Source organism: Ictalurus punctatus, chromosome 9, assembly GCF_001660625.3.
Source record: "Ictalurus punctatus breed USDA103 chromosome 9, Coco_2.0, whole genome shotgun sequence".
Lineage (NCBI taxonomy): Eukaryota > Metazoa > Chordata > Actinopteri > Siluriformes > Ictaluridae > Ictalurus > Ictalurus punctatus.
The window spans coordinates 11,933,016-11,953,374 of NC_030424.2; the positions used below are offsets into that span (position 1 = coordinate 11,933,016).

The window sequence follows — 20,359 nt, forward strand, 5'->3', positions numbered from 1 at the left end:
CTACCTTATTACCTCAGCAGCTGCTTCCTCCTTTTGCATAATTTATGAAGACATTATTGTCTCAAAGAGAGGTGGTGTTTATCAATGTTTCATGATTTTTATTTGCTTGTGTGTGTGTGTGTGTGTGTGTGTGTGTGTGTGTGTGTGTGACAGAGAGAGAGAGAGAGAGAGAGAGAGAGAGAGAGAGAGAGAGAGAGAGAGAGAGAGAGAGAGAGAGAGAGAGAGAGAGATACAGATACAGAGAGTATACAGTAATATGACAATCAAAGATTTGTGTGGCTTGAGGGGGAGGTATCTCAAAACATCTCCAGCTGGGTCTCTTTGCTGTTTGCTGGTCTGCACAAGGTTTTCATCACAATGATCTACTAAACAAAGAAAATATTTCTCTCATGGCCATTTATCTTATGGAAAATCACATATATTGCACATGGGATTATAAGTTATAATATATGATGATGTGAGTAATATGTGATCACATGTAAAACCATGAGAAGGTACATTTTAGCATCATGCCCTGAAAATTAACATGTAGTAAACTCAATTCAAGTAAATATGTGACATCATGTGAACAGTATGTGATCACACCTGAAAAAAAGGATTACTTATGTGAGAAATTCACATGTGGAAAAATTAACATAAAAATAGATCACATGAGATATCATGTGTGGAAAAAATACAATCATATGCCTCATATGTGAAAAAGGAATGTAAAACTAAATGAATCATCTGAAAAAATGACATGCGGAAATGAAAACATATGCATTAATGTGATGTCCTGAAAAATGTGTAAAACCTAAAGGCCTAAATGTCAAAGGGGTCAAGTTCATGTAACATTTGTTGCAGATAGTGTTAAGCCAGGTTCGCACCGTATGGTTTTGGCCACGGTTTGGTCGTCTTAGACAAATTTTGAGAATCCTAAAAGATTCCTATAATCCTAGGCCAAAATCTGTAGTCTTTGATCGCTAGTTTGACGCGTTCCCCGACAAATTTTTCCTCAGATGAAATTCTGGCAGTGTCAGAAAATAACGACACACAGTATTAAGAATGGAGTGTATGTAAACTTTTGATCTGTTTCATTTGTGTAAATTAAGTTATTATTATTGAGTCTTGTGGACTATATGTAAACATCTGTTATGTGAAACAACAGCTGATTCAGCGCAGAACTTAATAAAAAACAAAATGCAATTTTTATGATCCCGCTTATTTTATTTATTTAATTAATTGATTAACTTATTATCATTTTGCCGATTCTGCAAGGGATAAACTTGTGACCTCAACTGTATACAAAAAATGTTCAAAACAGATAACATTCACATGCAGGCCTTTTTTCACATTTACAGTGCATCCGGAAAGTTTTCACAGCACTTCACTTTTTCCACATTTTGTGATGTCACAGCCTTATTACAAAATGGATTAAATTAATTATTATTTTCCTCAAAATTCTACAAACCATACCCCATAATGACAATATGAAAGAAGTTTGCTTGAGATCTTTGCAAATTTATTTAAAATAAAAAACAAAAAAAGTACATGTACATATGTATTCACAGCCTTTGCCATGACACTCAAAATTGAGCTCAGGTGCATCCTGTTTCTACTGATCATCCTTGAGATGTTTCTACAACTTGACTGGAGTCCATCTGTGGTAAATTCAGTTGATTGGACATGATTTGGAAAGGCACACACCTGTCTATATAAGGTCCCACAGTTAACAATGCATTTCAGAGAACAAACCAAGCCATGAAGTCCAAGGAATTGTCTGTAGACCTCCGAGACAGGATTGAATCGAGGCACAGATCTGGGGAAGGGTACAGAAATATTTCTGCAGCATTGAAGGTCCCAATGAGCACAGTGGCCTCCATCATCCTTAAATGGAAGAAGTTTGGAACCAGCAGGACTCTTCCTAGAGCTGGCCGCCTGGCCAAACTGACCGATCGGGGAGAAGCTCCTTAGTCAGGGAGGTGACCAAAAACCCGATGGTCACTCTGACAGAGCTCCAGCATATCTCTGTGGAGAGAGAAGAACCTTCCAGAAGAACAACCATCTCTGCAGCACTCCACCAATCAGGCCTGTATGGTAGATTGGGCAGACCGAAGCCACTTCTCAGTTAAAGGCACATGACAGCCCGTCTGGAGTTTGCCAAAAGGCACCTGAAGGACTCTCAGACCAAAGTTTGAACCAAGATTGAACTCTTTGGCCTGAATGGCAAGCGTCATGTCTGGAGGAAACCATGCACCACTCATCACCTGGCCAATACCATCCCTACAGTGAAGCATGGTGGTGGCAGTATCATGTTGTGGGGATGTTTTTCAGCAGCAGGAACTGGGAGACTAGTCAGGATCGAGGGAAAGATGAATGCAGCAATGTACAGAGACATCCTTGATGAAAACCTACTCCAGAGAGCTCTGGGCCTCAGACTAGGGTGAAGGTTCATCTTCCAACAAGACAATGACCCTAAGCACACAGCCAAGATAACAAAGGAGTGGCTACAGGAACTCTGTGAATGTCCTTGAGAGGCCCAGCCAGAGCCAGACTTGAACCCGATTGAACATCTCTGGAGAGATCTGAAAATGGCTGTGCACTGACGCTCCCCATCCAACATGATGGAGCTTGAGAGGTCCTGCAAAGAAGAATGGGAGAAACTGCCCAAGAATAGGTGTGCCAAGCTTGTAGCATCATACTCAAAAAGACTTGAGGCTGTAATTGGTGCCAAAGGTGCTTCAACAAAGTATTGAGCAAAGGCTGTGAATACTTATGTACATGTGCTTTTTTTGTTTTATATTTTTAATAAATTTGCAAAGATCTCAAACAAACTTATTTCATGTTGTCATTATGGGGTATTGTTTGTAGAATTTTGAGGAAAATAATGAATTTAATCGATTTTGGAATAAGGCTGTAACATAGAAAAATGTGGAAAAAGTGAAGCGCTGTGAATACTTTCCGGATGCACTGTATGAGGCATAGTTCTGTAGTGTGGCTTCTCCTACTCCGTACAAGACTTCATGTGTGCATTCGTTTTTTGCGTCTTTACTGTTGTATAGTCTGACATTAATGACAACTGAGATCCTACAGTGTGACACGGCTTAAAGCGGGGATTATGTTCGTACAGTCTGACAAGCAACAGTCGCAAAGGACTATTACAAATCGTACAGTGTGCATCTGGCTTTAGATGGACAAACAGACTGACAGATAGACAGACAGATAGATAGACAGATAGATAGACAGACAGACAGATAGACAGACAGACAGACAGACAGACAGATAGATAGATAGATAGATCGATAGATAGATAGATAGATAGATAGAGTGCTTTATTGATCCCTGAGTGAAATTGCTTTGCCACAGACAATTAGAGACATTACAGATACCAAATACTAACAAGACACACTTATCTAGGTGCTTACATGTGGAATAAAGTGTCAAATGAACGAAATTGTGCATGTAATAAAGTGACAACGAGTTAAAAAAAAAATTGTATGGAGGATTGTGCCTTCAATCATAGACAATAGTTTTACAGACTGATGGCAGCAGGTATGAAGGACCTTTTGTACTGCTCTTTGCTCCAGCTTGGCTTGATTAGTCTGGAGCTGAAGGTGCTCTGCTGACTGGATAGATAGTCTTGGAGGGGGTGAGAAACATTGTCCAGGACAAGCAGGAACTTACCCAGCATCCTATTCAGAACAATCCATTTCAGGGACTCCTAGTTGGTCCCAGTGACCTGTCCGGCTTTCCTGATCAGTTTGTTCAGTCTGCTGGCATCTCCTCCACTAATGCCACTCCCTCAGTGCACTGTTGCATACAAGATGGTGCTGGACACAACTGACTGATAGAACATGTGTAACATTGTGTTGCATACATTAAAAGACCTGAGTTTCCTTAAGAAGTAGAGTCTGCACTGTCATTTCCAGTAGACTGTCTCAGGGTTACATGTCCAGTCCAGTCTGCTGTACAGCTGTACACCCAGATATTTGTATGTCTCCCATATACATGAAATATATTTATGTAATAAACTATTTAGAAGCAAATACTGCATAGTTTGCTAATTAACGATTTCTTCTAAATCTTTGTAAAATATTAACACACCTCAATAAATGCATACATTAAGAAATTTGAAAGCAAATATTTAAAAGGGGTCCTCAATTATTAATATAATTACATATTGAGAAGTGTTGGGAACAGAAAAAGCTAGAAACTGTATCATCTAGAAACAGTGACATCATATCAACTGTAATGGTATCAGTTGGGCTCTAGGACTAGTGTTGAGGTCTGCTGGTGTAATAAGTTCAAAATAATTGATTAAAAATAAAACTAAATAAGGAAACTTCTACATTACTGATACATTAATATTAATACAATATGAAAATATATAAAATATAAAAATATATCAAAAATATATCAAAATATATTTTTTACTTTATGCAATAATTCTTCTTTAATTGATCATTTATTAATTGTACATCTTTAATTAATAAACAACATATTACTTGCTTATAAATGGTTTATTACTTTATTTGTTGATTTGCATGCGTGTGTGTATGTGTGTGTGTTGTAGATGACAGTGCCTCAGCGACAAGCAGCATGGAGGTGTCGGACCGACTTGCATCTTTGGAGCAGCGTGTTCAGATGCAGGAGGATGAGATTCAGCTGCTTAAATCAGCTCTAGCCGACGTGGTGAGGAGACTCAACATCTCAGAGGAACAACAGGCCTTTCTGAGCAGGAAGGGACCAACCAAAGGTAACACACACACTGTTACATAAACTCTCACACAGAAGCATGACTGTATCATGTTTTCAGGTTTAAAACACGCAGTGTGTCAGATTTTCGTTATATATATATATATATATATATATATATATATATATATATATATATATACTCCTTGATAAATGTATGGCGGTCTCTGAAAACCCTCCACATGGTAATAGTTTTGACATTTTCAATGATACGAAGTAAGTTTTCCTGAACTGAAGTACCTGAACAAGTACCATTCTAGCATTTTGGACCTAAAAGTGAAAAATGTTACTCTCAGCATTTAACATGAGCCTCATCATCGTCTCTTCACTCAATCTAACACTGGTGCTAAATAATAATAATAATAATAATAATAATAATAATAATAATAATAATAATAATAATAATAATAACAGTAATATTAGTAACAATAGCTGATTAATATCCAGTCAATTCTATTACTACTGTGCAAATGTTAAACTGGCACCTTAACCAATGCAGTCTTTGCAGGATGACAGCCTAGACATTTAGGCACATGCAAAGAAATACTGTAGAGCAAAGATGCCTTCAAAATAATGAAATTAAATGTTTCTACATTAAAAAAAATAATAAAATACTGTAAAGAGCAATAAACAATAGCAAATGAAACAAAGTCAATATTTAGTGTGACAAAAAAATTAAAATAAAAATAGTCATCTCCTGTACAATGTGTGCAGATTTATAAGGAAAATATCTGTAAGTTTTATTGAGCATTTTGCAGAACCAGCCACAGTTCTTCTGGTGACTTCTTATTTTTGCAGCAAAACCCAGCAAACTTCATTTTGGTTTTTTTTTGTCTAGAAAGTGGTCTCTTACGTAATATGCTGCTTTCTTTACATTTTTCTGTAACATTTAATTTTGTGCTTGAAAACTGGTGTTTATGAATCTAAGTCTTTTGTACTGACTCGACAATGTATAACAAAGCTTGTAGTAAAAAATAGGGTGGCTAAAACTTTTGCACAGTACTTTAGATATCTACAGTATGGCAGAAGAATTTTTTTTTTTAATCAAAATCCAATTTTCTAAACAGTATCCCAAAGCCCTTCGACACTGTTACCTTTAGCTTTCACTCTCCTCTTTCACTTTGAAATGAAACAGGGATGAGTAAATCTCCAACTGCAGGGAGCAGTGGTGCCAAATCAAGCATGTAGGCAGGTTGTGTTATTTATTAAACAGAACACACAGCTTTCACATCACTGGAACTAAACACTGCAGAGAACAGCGGTGTGCATGTCCACCGAAAATGGAGGTTTGGTGGCTGAAAGTAATTTAAAAAATTTTGAGAAATATTATTGATACACTCTATCATTTGTTGTGTGCAATAATCCTGAGCATGTATAATGTACGATCCCAGATATAAAATCTAGAAAGCGATTTGTCATCATGCAGCAGCTTGGCTTGCTAATGATATGCTGACCTTGTATTACTAATACCACTCGCCTTCTCCACAGCAGAGGGGTAGAAGTTAATTGGGGTACCTTGTGATCTAAATCAAACCGGCACACTTTTGATGTCAGACACTTTTTAACTAGACATACTATAAGATCTGTCACTGCCAACTTTCAGTCTGAGCAAAAACAACTTCCCCATCATGTACTGACAGACACATTTCTGTTTTAGTCATTGCTGATTGAAGCACCTACATTTCTTCTGGTCCCTTTGTGCCTGTGCGAAGTGTTCATGAAGTCAGTCGTGTCTGCATACCTTCAGTTTGACAGATTTGTCTGAGGCCTTTCTGATTCTTCTCTTTCTATTTTCCTGCCTGTCTCTTTCTCTTGGTATCTCTTTCATCTCTTTTTGTAGTGTTTCTTCCAAATGTGCTGCTTATACGCCCAGCAGCCAAGCGAGAAACATGAAAAAGCTTCTGCAAATCTGCAGAGATGAATTTTTAATAGGGCTAGTACATAGGGTAATATAAATAAAGAGTCCTCTCTCTCGAGCTCTGCTGTCAGCAGCTACACTGTAGTGGTGTACTCTAATGAAACTAAACTGGAACAAAGGTATACTGTACTCAATCCAGGACATCTGAACTGCACACTTGGCATGGTTTATAATAAATTATAAATAAATAATCCTGGTAATAATTAACCGGACCCATAGTTCTGAAGAATACGTTGCCCTTATTAATGTCCCATTTGTATTCAACGTGCATAGATTAAGCTGTAATGCCACTGTGTCACACTGTGCAGGTCATATGTTCATTTATTATACATTTTAATATTGATTACTGGACAGCTTTTTTCATCTCTGCTTTGTGGGCTGTGGGAAAATCTAACATCTTACCTATTGTTTACCTCCTTTTGTTTCACAGCCAGGCCAATGATTGCAACACTGCCATTGAAGCCCACAGTCCACAATGGCAATGTCCTACCAAAGAAAATCGCCACTCTGCTCTCACCCTCAGGTTCCAAGAAGGACAACAACACACCAGCGACCAAAAGGTGAGAAACTTCATTTAGACCGAGAATGAAGGATTTCAGATTTTATTTTTAAAAATAAAATAGCTACCTCTCTTTTTCTTATGGCTCAAACTGTAATTAGTAAAAATGTATCAAGGAAACAAAATGTTAGTAGGTTGGACACCACAGATAATATTTAGGTTTTCAGGAGCTATAACACAATTTTTAGCTAAATGAGGTCTTTGGGTTAGGACAGCAATCTTGGAAATATAGGTAACAAATGATTGACTCGGTATTCAGACAGCTGTTAACATTTTAATGGGAAAGAAAAGAAGAAACAGTGTGGGAGGAACTTACCAACTTGCTCAATCCCTACAACCCTACACCCTTTCTTCAAGCACCTGTCATGTCATTGTACATAATGCAGTAACAAAAAAAATAGTGCCTCCCAGCTTGCTCTCAGGGGGATTTTGTCAAATATTTGCTAAATATACCTATGTATACATAATGGACCAGCATTCCATGTAGGATGTTTTGCCAGCTCATGCCCAGTGTTGATGGATACACCAGAACCCTGACCAGTATAAAGCACTGTTTTTACATTTGATTATGCGATTAAGATGCAATCACTTGAAAAACATGTGTACATGTGTAAACATGTGCATTTTACCTGAAACTGAACACACTGTATGATATCAAGTTAACCCATGTAACATTGTGTGAAATATAATTGCACTGTCCACTTTATTAGGAACACCTGTACACCTGCACATTCATGCAGTTATCTAATTAACCAATCATGTGGCAGCAGTGCACTGTAAAAAAAAAAAAAAAAAAATTCATGCAGATACACATCAAGAGCTTCAGTTGATGTTTACGTCAAACATCAGAATGAAGAAAATGTGTGATCTCTGGAATAAGAATCTGAGGCTATCATGGGCACAGACTCTGGACAGTTGGAGACTGGAAAATAACCTGGTGATTTTTTTTTTTAATCTCCAACTGTCCAGTTTGGGTGAGTCTGTGCCCACGATAGCCTCAGATTCCTGTTCTTGGCTGACAGGAGTGACACCCAATGTGGTCTTCTGCTGTGCAATCCATCCACCTCAAGGTTTGATGTTTTGTGCATACTGAAATGCTTTTCTGCTCACTGCGGCTGTAAAGAGTGATTGTTTTGAGCTACTATATCCTTCTTGGCAGCTCAAACCAATTTTGCCATTTTCCTCTGACCACTGTTATGAGCGAGGCGTTTCCACCCACAGAACTGTCACTCACTCAATGTTTCTTGTTTTTCTCACCATTCTGTGTAAACTTGGGCACGGCACTTAAAAAAGAGGAAACTTAAAAAAAAGAAGTCAATTTCGAATAAAAATGAACATGCAAAAAGTATCTCATCATGTGTAATTGTGTGGAAAAATTCACATGAAAACATCACAAGCGTTACGAAAAAGTGTGAAACATAAAATGTGAAGCCACACGTGTAAATTTCACGTGAAGTTTATGTGACAGTTCTGTAAGGGAATGAATGAATGACATATACCTACAGTATGTACATAGAAACAACTTCATAGAAAGTTATATGTACTGGTTTTAAAAACATTGTTTAATGCCTTAGAGACTGTAAGTTCTGTGTTGATAAGTTTTCTAATAGGGTTTTACAACAAATTTTTGTACGAGCTAGTACTAGTACAACCACTGATAGATTTTTGTGGCGTTACAGTAGTCTATAGCAGGAGCCAGTCAACACATATAGTGGAAGCAGTAATAATATCTTTCATTTTCAGTTTATATGTTGTACTGTATTTATATTTAGTCTAAAGTGGAGCCTTATGCACTCATTACCCAAAGAGACTCTAGCTTTAGCAGTAGTGTGGTAACAACCAAAACTGTTATCTTTGCCTTATAGACCTGGCTCATATTACATAGTGCAAAGAAATCAAATGGTAAACTTCCCAGAAAGAACCATTTTAATGTAAAAACCCTCTGTGTAATTGTCGAATTATGTGGAAGTTTTGAAAAATCAGTGGAATTTCCCTTTAAAACCCCTGTTATCAGAGATTGAGTGCTCTTCACATTCACATCATCAAGGGACTAGTTGTCACTATAAACAATAAAATTGTCCTACTACCGTCTATCTCTGCGTCTCCTGCACGCATCGTACCCATATCAGAAATGCCGACATGTCACAGGAGCCTGATAATATAATCTCTCACTGACACACACGTCCACAGTGATGAAACCTGATATTTCTCATGAGTAGCAGGGTAACAGCCGCTACAGCCATTGGGGTGATGTCAGTCTCAGTGCACACTGATGCTCTGTGTGAAAGAATAACTGTGAAGAATAACAATGAGTAAAGGTGATCCATCTTCTTCCTGTCACACACACACAATAAATATGCACTTCAGATGTTGTCTGGCTTGGAGCTCAATTATAATTTAAGGATAGATGTATGACTGTGTAAAAGGCCAAGGTCAATAGAGAAGTTGAGTGTAAGAATGAATGAATGAATGTGCATATTAACATATATTTATATATAATATGTTTGTGTGTATGTGTGTGTGTGTGTGTGTGTGTGTGTGTGTGTGTGTGTGTGTGTATATATATATATATATATATATATATATATATATATATATATATATATATATATATATATATATATATACAGTGAGGGAAAAAAGTATTTGATCCCCTGCTGATTTTGTACATTTATCCACTGACAAAGAAATGATCATTCTATAATTTTAATGGTAGATTTATTTGAACAGTGAGAGACAGAATAACAACAAAAAAATCCAGAAAAATGCATGTCAAAAATGTTATAAATTGATTTGCATTTTGATGAGGGAAATATGTATTTGACCCCTCTGCAAAACATGACTTAGTACTTGGTGGCAAAACCCTTGTTGGCAATCACAGAGGTCAGACGTTTCTTGTAGTTGGCCACCAGGTTTGCACACATCTCAGGAGGGATTTTGTCCCACTCCTCTTTGCAGATCTTCTCCAGGTCATTAAGGTTTCGAGGCTGACTTTTGGCAACTCAAACCTTCAGCTCCCTCCACAGATTTTCTATGGGATTAAGGTCTGGAGACTGGCTAGGCCACTCCAGGACCTTAATGTGCTTCTTCTTCAGCCACTCCTTTGTTGCCTTGGCAGTGTGTTTTGGGTCACTGTCATGCTGGAATACCCATCCACAACCCATTTTCAATGTCCTGGCTGAGGGAAGGAGGTTCTCACCCAAGATTTGATGGTACATGGCCTGGTTCATCGTCCCTTTGATGCGGTGAAGTTGTCCTGTCCCCTTAGCAGAAAAACACCCCCAGAGCATAATGTTTCCACCTCCATGTTTGACGGTGGGGATGGTGTTCTTGGGGTCATAGGCAGCATTCCTCTTCCTCCAAACACAGCGAGTTGAGTTGATGCCAAAGAGCTCCATTTTGGTCTCATCTGACCACAACACTTTCACCCAGTTGTCCTCTGAATCATTCAGATGTTCATTGGCAAACTTCAGACGGGCATGTATATGTGCTTTCTTGAGCAGGGGGACCTTGCGGGCGCTGCAGGATTTCCGTCCTTCATGGCGTAGTGTGTTACCAATTGTTTTCTTGGTGACTGTGGTCCCAGCTGCCTTGAGATCATTGACAAGATCCTCCCGTGTAGTTCTGGGCTGATTCCTCACTGTTCTCATGATCATTGCAACTCCACGAGGTGAGATCTTGCATGGAGCCCCAGGCCGAGGGAGATTGACAGTTCTTTTGTGTTTCTTCCATTTGCGAATAATCGCACCAACTGTTGTCACCTTCTCACCAAGCTGCTTGGCAATGGTCTTGTAGCCCATTCCAGACTTGTGTAGGTCTACAGTCTTGTCCCTGACATCCTTGGAGAGCTCTTTGGTCTTGGCCATGGTGGAGAGTTTGGAATCTGATTGATTGATTGCTTCTGTGGACAAGTGTCTTTTATACAGGTAACAAACTGAGATTAGGAGCACTCCCTTTAAGATTGTGCTCCTAATCTCAGCTCATTACCTGTATAAAAGACACCTGGGAGCCAGAAATCTTTCTGATTGAGAGGGGGTCAAATACTTATTTCCCTCATTAAAATGCAAATCAATTTATAACATTTCTGACATGCGTTTTTCTGGATTTTCTTGTTGTCAAATAAACCTACCATTAAAATTATAGACTGATCATTTCTTTGTCAGTGGGCAAACGTACAAAATCAGCAGGGGATCAAATACTTCTTTCCCTCACTGTATATATATACATATATACATATATATATATATATATATATATATATATATATATATATATATATATATATATATATATATATATATATATATATATATATATATACACACAATATATATATGTATATATATATATATATATATATATATATATATATATATATATATATATATATATATATACACACACACACAATATATAAATAAACTATATTTATATACAGTGCATTCTCAGCGCTTCACTTTTTCCACATTTTGTTATGTTACAGCCTTATTCCAAAGATTTCAAACAAACTTCTTTCACGTTGTCATTATGGGGTATTGTTTGTAGAATTTTGAGGAAAATAATGAATTTAATCCATTTTGGAATAAGGCTGTAACATAACAAAATGCAGAAAAAGTGAAGCGCTGCGAATACTTTCTGGATGCACTGTAAATGTGAAAAAAGACCTGCATATGAATGTTATCTGTTTTGAACATTTTTTGTGTACAGTTGAGGTCACAAGTTTATCCCTTGCAGAATCGGCAAAATGATAATAATTTAAATAAATAAATAAATAAATAAAATAAGCGGGATCATAAAAATTGCATTTTGTTTTTTATTAAGTTCTGCCCTGAATCAGCTGTTTCACATAACAGATGTTTACATATAGTCCACAAGACTCAATAATAATAACTTAATGAAACAGATCAAAAGTTTACATACACTCCATTCTTAATACTGTGTGTCATTACCTGGATGATCAGCGACTGTGTTTATGTTTTGTGATAGTTGTTCATGAGTCCCTTGTTTGTCCTGAGCAGTTAAACTGTTCATCAGAAAAATCCTCCAGGTCCTGCACATTCTTTGCTTTTCCAGCATCTTCTGCATATTTGACCCATTTCCAACAGCAGCTCTATGATGTAGAGATTCATCTTTTCACACTGAGGACAACTGAGGGACTCGAACACAACTATTACAAAAGGTGCAAACATTCACTGATGCTCAAGAACGCAACACGATACATTAAGAGCCGGGTACTATAATCCTTACCTAATAAAACTTTCCTTCTACTTCATCTCCTTCACTCATTTCTTTCAAACATCTTCAAGCCATCTGTCTTGCCCCTGTATATCTTACTCTTAGATTCTTTTCTGTTCCTATGTTGCATGCTTTGTGCACAGTGTGTCCAGTCTGTCCAGCCCATTCAAGTTTCCACTCAGACCGTCCTATAGGTGAGAATATGTGTTCTCTGTCATTTCCTTTCCATGAGTGCTATACACTACTTTATTTTACGGTTTGAATATTTGGATCCAGGCTTTCAAATGTACAAATTGAGTTTGCCTCTACAAACATCTTTCTCACATGGATTTGGTGACATTCTTTGGCCCCATCACAAAGCTCCATAGTTTCCATCATCATCAGACTCTCTTAAAGCTCCCACTTCAACCCACAATTTCTTTGATGACTGAAAGCTGTGTAGTCTCTTGATTAACTGTGTGTGCTCCAATTCAGTCCCTGAAGTTTCATTCTTAACAAAAGCACCTCTTCAAGCTTAAGCATCCAGCAGCTCCCTTCACAGAGGATAACATCACCAGCCAGTGACTGACCTGAAAGAGCTTTGCCTATGCAGCCTGGATTAGGCTTGGCAACCAATAAGCTGCTGATAGAGACGTTTTCTTTGTTTGGGTGTTTTGAAAGGGCAGCCATTCTCTGTCCAGGCCTCTCTGCCCACCCTAAGCCATTACAAACCTGGTGACGAGCGTGTCATGGGAAAGCAAATAAAAATATGCTGGCCTGTCCAGCTAGATCCAGCATGAGTCTTGTGTTTGTTTTCAGTAATTGTGAAGACTGGTTATTTGGTATAACAGACTGTCAGTGGAGGATGTGTCCTGCGTTATCTCCCCAGCACGATTTCCTCTTCTCTGAGAAAATGTTTATGCTCATGCACATGGCCAGTTCCTGACTAAAATGCAGCCTGATATGTTAAAAATAATTCCTCACAAAACAGCACTGTGCTTTTAAGAACTACAAAATATGTTTTTTGTGTAATTTTTCCAATGCGATAATTGTTCGATTTATGGGATTTGGAAGACACCATTATTTGGCAGATTTGCCCATGAAAGTCCCCATGAAATCAGAATTGAAGTATTGTGGATTTTAGTATGAATATGTTAGCCTTAAAAGACATTTAGAAGATATTTGACTTATAAATATACAGTCTCTCTCTACCACCAATACGGATAAACAATTTTGATGACATCATTCTGCACTTCAGCTTCTCATCAGATTTTCTGTCCAATCAAATGCTCCCTAGAATAGGAAGTGTCCTGCTCCCAACATTATACAGATCCATGGTACTAACTGTCAAGTACAGCTTAACCTGGGCTGTGAGGTAAGCTAAACACTATTGGCTATTAAAAAAGGGGAGGAGCCACTCTATATGTCCAGCCCTGACTTCCAGTTTCAGTGGAGATTACGTCAACAAATCGAATAATGCTGCATGTTTCAAGGCTTTTCAGAGGGACTTTAAGTTATTAAACAGAACCTAAGGTTCATTAATAACTTTAAAATTGTAAGCATTTGCGAATCACCATTGTATAAGAGAAATAAAATAATTTGAGACATACTGTTGTAGGAAAATAATCCACCTCTGGGTGGTAACAGCTTGTTGGAGCTTTGACTTGTCTGTTGTGTTAGCTAATGAATTTATGATTTGTTCACCCCATATCAGTTAGAAAACATGTTGCATGCATTCTAATTTGAATATGGTTCATGTGTGTAATTAGAGATTGGCTAAGTTCTCCCAATGAGATCTTTCCATTTGAGATGTTACTTTTACCCATTACACCCATTGCCCATTGACATCCCATTGCCTATAAATGATTCAAATGGAACTAATGATTTGAAATACTTTATATTTTCTCAGCACTGTGAAAAGAACAAGCTCGTCAGAGCATGTGGGTCCTAGCAGTAGGAAAGAGGGTGGGGGAGACGCCAAGAGCAACCGCAATCGCACCGCCTCAATTGGAAACAACTCAAGTGGCAAGAAAGCCAGTGAGAGGTACAGCACCCGCTGACCCTTACTAAACACAGTAGAAATTTTTTCATTACTGGTCCATAGTAACAATCAAAACAGGTGTATATTCACTAAGCCTGTTACTTAGAAAAGGAGCATAACTACTGAAAATAAAGACATAGTAAAGCCGCCAGTTCTGAATATATTAAAGGCATAGTTCACCCAAAAATGAAAATTCTGTCATCAGTTACTCACCCTCATGTCTTTACAAACCCATTAGACTATCGTTCATCTACTGAACACAAATGAAGACATTTTAATGCAACCTGGGAGATTTCTGTCCCTCTGTTTACAGTCCAAGTAACCAAAACTTTCAAACTCCAACAAGTTCATAAGGGTATTGTAAAAGTAATCCAAAAGTTATCCACTCCAGTGGTTTAATCCCAATTTTATGAAGCGATACGAATGCGTTGTGTGCGCAGAAAAACTCAAATTAAGTCTTTATTCACAAAATATCTTCACTTCCACATAGATCTCTGATGTGCATTCACATGAGAACCACTATGCATGAGTGTTGTGTTGACGTGAGAGTAGACAAAAAAAATGAGAGAAAAAAATGTTCACTGTCGCGATATCCAGCGGGACCTGGAAACGCTGCACTGTTTACAGCAGAGGAAGAGGGACGCTGTAGACAAACTGAGTCACACAGAACAATCTTTGTAACAAAGACGTCTCTCGCGTCAACCCAACACATGTGTGTTGTGGTTCTCTTGTGAACGTGCGTCGGAGATCTATGCGTAAGTGAAGATATTTTGTGAATAATTAATTCATTAATTAATTGTAATAATTTGTCCTTTTTTTTGCACACACAAAGCATTCATATCACTTCAGCAAATTTTAAGTTTTGGTTACTTGGACTGTACATGGAGGGACAGAAATCTCCCATGTTTTATTAAAATGTCTTCAATTGTGTTCCGAAGATGAAGGAAAGTCTTACGGTTTTCTAACGACATGATGCATGCACTTTATCTGGATTACATGCTTTTTTCTCTCTCACACCCTGCAGCAAACAGAGGGAGCCTGTCTTCAGTGCTGGTAAGTGACACAGGCTGCAGTGTTGTTCACTATCATGTAAAGTTTTAAAATTATGAGCCAAGACTGGAGAAGTCATAGTTGCATGAACAACTCCATACAGCTGTTTGACTACTACTAGCTGTGGCAAGTAATACATGGTACATGAGGGCTTAAATGTATGACTTTGGACCTTCTTGTCTAATTAGAAAAAGTGATTTTTAATGGGTGCTTACCTGCAGTGAATTATCTCTTCTAGGGGTGCAGTGCAATGGCACTACTGAATCTGCACCTGTTTAGTGTTTCAATATCTATCTATCTATCTATCTATCTATCTATCTATCCATATATCCATCTATCTATCTATCTATTCTGATTTAAACCCCAAGTGGGGATTGTTTAAACTGGAGTTTATTTATTTATTTATTTATTTAGAATTTTTATTAAATAGGAACCCTATCACTATTCCCCCAGAAAGACTGGAAATCTCTGAAAAACGCAGTGGTAGAAATGCCAGCATGGTCTGTAAATTCTGGTTCTGACAGTTCTATTTTCTAACTGATTTAGTTGGGTCTATTTCCATAAATATAAACAAACTAGTAGCTTAATTTAAACCACCATGACCCTAACCAGGCAGTTACTAAGGATGAATGACTGAATATGACCTATGTTTGTTGCACAAGCTTCATATATGACCAATCGCTTGCAACCACATGGAAGTAAGCCCTATGGGATCCCATCATCTTAGTGCACACCTCTGGACTAAAAAAAAAAGAGAAGAAAACATCATGTTTGTTCGTTTCAAATAATGTATTTAGTTACAGTATATCCATATCCTGTTTTAAGACAAGGAAAACAAGTCTAAAGGAAATATCATTTTAAATGCATGGGCTTGCCTCCTCTGGTCTCAGCTTATAAAAACCTCAGTGACAGTTTGGTTCTGTGTGTGTTGGGGGATGACGTATTTCATCCAATCAGCTAACAACCACATCTATCATCAGTAACCCATTTCACCCATCATTTAACTACAGTATGCTTTCTCTTTGTTTTGCTACAATGCTTTTGTTGACATATTTTTTGTGTGTTCTTTGCAGATTAATTTACTTTAAGTCACTTTACTTTAATATACTTCAAGAAAGTCAGTGGTTATCTGCTTTTTACAAGCAGTAATGTAACTAATACACATACAACATGTGTCATTCACAGTACAAGTGTGTATCGTTTACTGTTTATTTTATTGCATTACCTTAGATTAGAAGACAGCACACAAAACCACATAAGGCACCTAAGGTATAAAATGTGAGCATCACAATAATTTGATTCAATCTATACACTTACCACTCTTTTAAATCCAGTCTACTTTACATAATACTGAACTACACTATCTAGGACCTGGGACTGCACATGGCATGCATGTTACGTTTGACCATGTTGGTTAATCCCTGATTAATTGAAGCCATCATACCAACCACTCCAGATGTTAAGTGAATTAACAAAACAGCACATTAACATAAGCGATTTGTTATCTAGAGCACAGGTCCAGAGAGATACCTCCTCAAAGGGCCTTGTAGAGTAATTAAGTACAGTCTAGGAGCTCATGAGCCAGGATCTCTTTCTTTCTCCCTTTGTAAAAAGCCTTCTCACACAGTCTCTGTCTCTGTCTGTGTACACTCACTAAGGGATGCGACGGGTGACACACTGCAAAGGTAGGCCCTGATCATCAACCCTCATATACCCAAATGGCTCTGTGGGCATTGTGTCATCCTTAAGCTAGAAAACATCCATTATAAACTTCTGCTCTGAGTACATGCTCAGAAAAAGGGTATGATACTGTATCTTGCCAATATTTCTGGGATGGTCTTTTGTATCTTTGATATGTATCATTCACCTGGAAATATGGACGTAGTGTAATATGCCTTTGCAATAATTTAAGATTCATAATTGAACCATAATGATTGTGAAGCTTTAAAGGTGCACTATATGCACCTTTGTAGGTAAAAGATACATACTAAAGGCACAAAAGATGTACTCTTAAGGGTACCACGCCATCTACAAGGAAAGGTACAGTATAGTACCCTTTTTCTAATAGTGCATGAATGTACAATAAAGATACTGGGGTGAGCTTCCCAATGATTCTAAAGAAGTAGCCTTACACTACACTGTTTAGTCTTTTCCCAGCTTAATCATATGAAATTAAACCTTTGAAAGGTTTCATATTTTGATAAGGTGTGTTGAAACCAGAAAATCAGGAAACAGTGCAGTGCTTGGTTACATTATGACGAGGATTAAGAAACCGTGATATAGTAAATGAGGCCACTGGCTGGATTTTAATCCAGTGGGGCAATTTGGCAGTCCTTTTTTTATTATACATGCTCCTCAGTAGACTTTCTCAGAGCAGCCTGGCCTAGCTTAGAATGGCACAGAATGTACCAGATCCATGTTTGGTGTAAAGGCATGGGTTGATCTGATGGATGTGTGTGTAACAGACCCCCAAAGTGCAATCCTTCCCAATCGACTAATGAGCACTCTCCCTAACATGCATCGAGAGTGTTGTCAGTCTGTAGTTGATTGCCTGTTAACCTGCTAGAGGCACACTGTGTGTTTGCTCACAGCCCTCAATGCCTATTTTTCACATGCACCACAGGAGCCCACATTCTCCTGCAGTTACCCAGCAGCTCACTCAATGGCTTGCTGGCAATAAGAGTAGAGCTGCTTTCACTCCACTCACCTCTAATTGTTCTATCAATCTTTTAGAGGCCTTCCCTTTTTTTACCATATGAAATGCCTCTGAATATTCTTGGGCAATCTTCTTGTCATGTGAGTAGCAGATTTAGATGCAGTGAGAGTTTTGTCTACGTCTGTGAATGAGTCACCATGTTAGTGTCTGCTTGCCCTACTTTACCCTTCACAAGAAAAATGATTCTCAAATTAAATACCTAGCTGCCAAATGCCCCTTTCCCCACACTGGTTTGTGAGCCAGTAGTTCATTTTGTAGAATTCCTATTGTGTTGAATGTGGTCATGTCAGAGGATATAGAATTAAAAATATTTATTTTTATACTCCATCCAACTTCTCTGCCATTTCCCCAATCCCATCACTTCACCTAGTGACCGTGCAGATCTACCTGCACCAGCCAGCTATAAGGACAACGTCCACTGAGCCCTGCGAACCAGCTGCGCCCTTGTGCTCTACACACATTAGCCCAGAGGCCAAGATTTCATCCAGCAAGGCAACTCAGTCCAGGGGCAGAATGGTTGTACCGTTTACCCTCCCAATGAAGAAGTGTCCTTCTCATTCCACTTACTCTCCATTAGACACACCAAGTTACAGGAGCCCCATCAAATCCCCTAGCCAGTACTTTCAAATCTGCCACTGATCTCAGATATAGCACTGATTATGGGAATAATGGTCACTGGTTATAAACAATGGCTCTGATTTTATTGTTGTTGTTATTTTTAGCTCTCATTCTTTGCTTTTTTCATTTGTTTTTGGTGGTTTTCTGTTGAGCTGTTTTGTCTGACTTTCTGCATGTCACTTGCCGTTTTGACACGATTCTTTTGTCTGTTAAATGTTGCTCAGTTTTGTTTATGTCTGTTTTTGGACTACTAGGTATGTTTCCCTTCATCTGCTTTGCTTGCATATCTGCTTTCTTTACATTTGTACTATTTTAATTTGTAGCTATTAAGCAGTCAAACCAAGAAACTGCACATTTTCCCCATTTTATTTATTCATTGTCCATTAAACACATAATAAACCATGCATAATAGAAAAATAATAAAAATGAATTGAAAAAAAACACCTTTTTTCCCCCATTTTCTTTAAACAATTCCTTTTCATTCACTTAAACATTTACGTTGGTTAATAAAACAAATACATTTTCAATGGCTCTATGATAAATTATACATATCGCGAACGTATAGAAATCTTAAGCCAGATCTTTACATAAATACAGCCTCCCAATGCAGTTATGACCTTAGTATTATAATGTTCTGTCTAAGTTAAGAACAAATGGGAGATCGAACCTTATATTACTAAGGTCACGCAATGTTAGATCATTTGTTGTGCTGAAAATATGTTGCTTTTTTTAGATGAAGGGTATGTCAAAATGTATTTGAAAGGAAGACCCATCACCATGTACATGCCAAAAGAGCTGGTGGATACATACTGTCTAGAAGCAAAATCTGATGTGCCTCCTAAGAAACTGAAGCTAGACTGGGTGTATCCTTTTGTATCACTGCTGCCTGTGATGTGAACATATACAGCGAATGGTTATTAGTCTGTTTGTTCTCACCTGTTACTTGTCTGTTACTGTTCTTTTGTACATATGAGTAGACTCAATTGGACACTTTAGACCAACATTACATGATGGTAGGTTCCAAATGCACGAACAGACATGCATGTTTTTACCGTTTCTCAGGTTTCCTCCTACCTCCCAACAACATGCCAGGACATGGATTGACTACGCAAAATTACCCTAGGTGTGAATGAGTGTATGAATGTGTGTGTGCATGAGTCCCTGTGATGAACTGGCTTCCCATTTCAAGGTGCATTCTTACATAATGCCCAGTGTTGCTGGGATAGGCTCCGGATACACTGTGACCCTGACCAGGATAGAGCCGTTAAATTGAATGAATGAATGAATGAATGAATAAGTTCACAAGGCCTAAATGAGAAATAGGTTCAATCTACTGACACATGTTGAGCTTTGTGATTGTAGACAACGTCCTCAAATATATGACATAAAGACATATTGTGGAACTGTACTGAGGAGTGAAGTCTGAGAACTTGTGCTGCAGTTCTGCAGCCAGCACAGAGTCTTGGGTACATTTACATTCATGCATTTAGCAGACGCTTTTATCCAAAG

At 38.0% G+C, this 20,359-nt stretch overlaps 1 protein-coding gene across 8 annotated transcripts in view; it reads left to right on the plus strand.

Moving 5' to 3' along the window:
* Nucleotides 1–20,359, plus strand: part of eml1 (EMAP like 1) — a 62,724-nt gene that overhangs the window by 25,456 nt on the left and 16,909 nt on the right. For 3 of the 8 annotated variants that reach the window (XM_017476495.3, XM_017476496.3, XM_017476499.3), the window contains exons 2-8: nt 4,553–4,735; nt 7,083–7,212; nt 12,590–12,640; nt 14,335–14,469; nt 15,491–15,519; nt 17,175–17,201; nt 19,584–19,713. In XM_017476495.3, coding sequence (XP_017331984.3) covers nt 4,553–4,735; nt 7,083–7,212; nt 12,590–12,640; nt 14,335–14,469; nt 15,491–15,519; nt 17,175–17,201; nt 19,584–19,713 — 685 coding nt within the window. Of the gene's footprint in view, nt 1–4,552; nt 4,736–7,082; nt 7,213–12,589; nt 12,641–14,334; nt 14,470–15,490; nt 15,520–17,174; nt 17,202–19,583; nt 19,714–20,359 lie in introns of those variants that run through there. The other 5 variants (XM_053682918.1, XM_017476501.3, XM_017476497.3 and 2 more) reach the window with 4 other exon arrangements.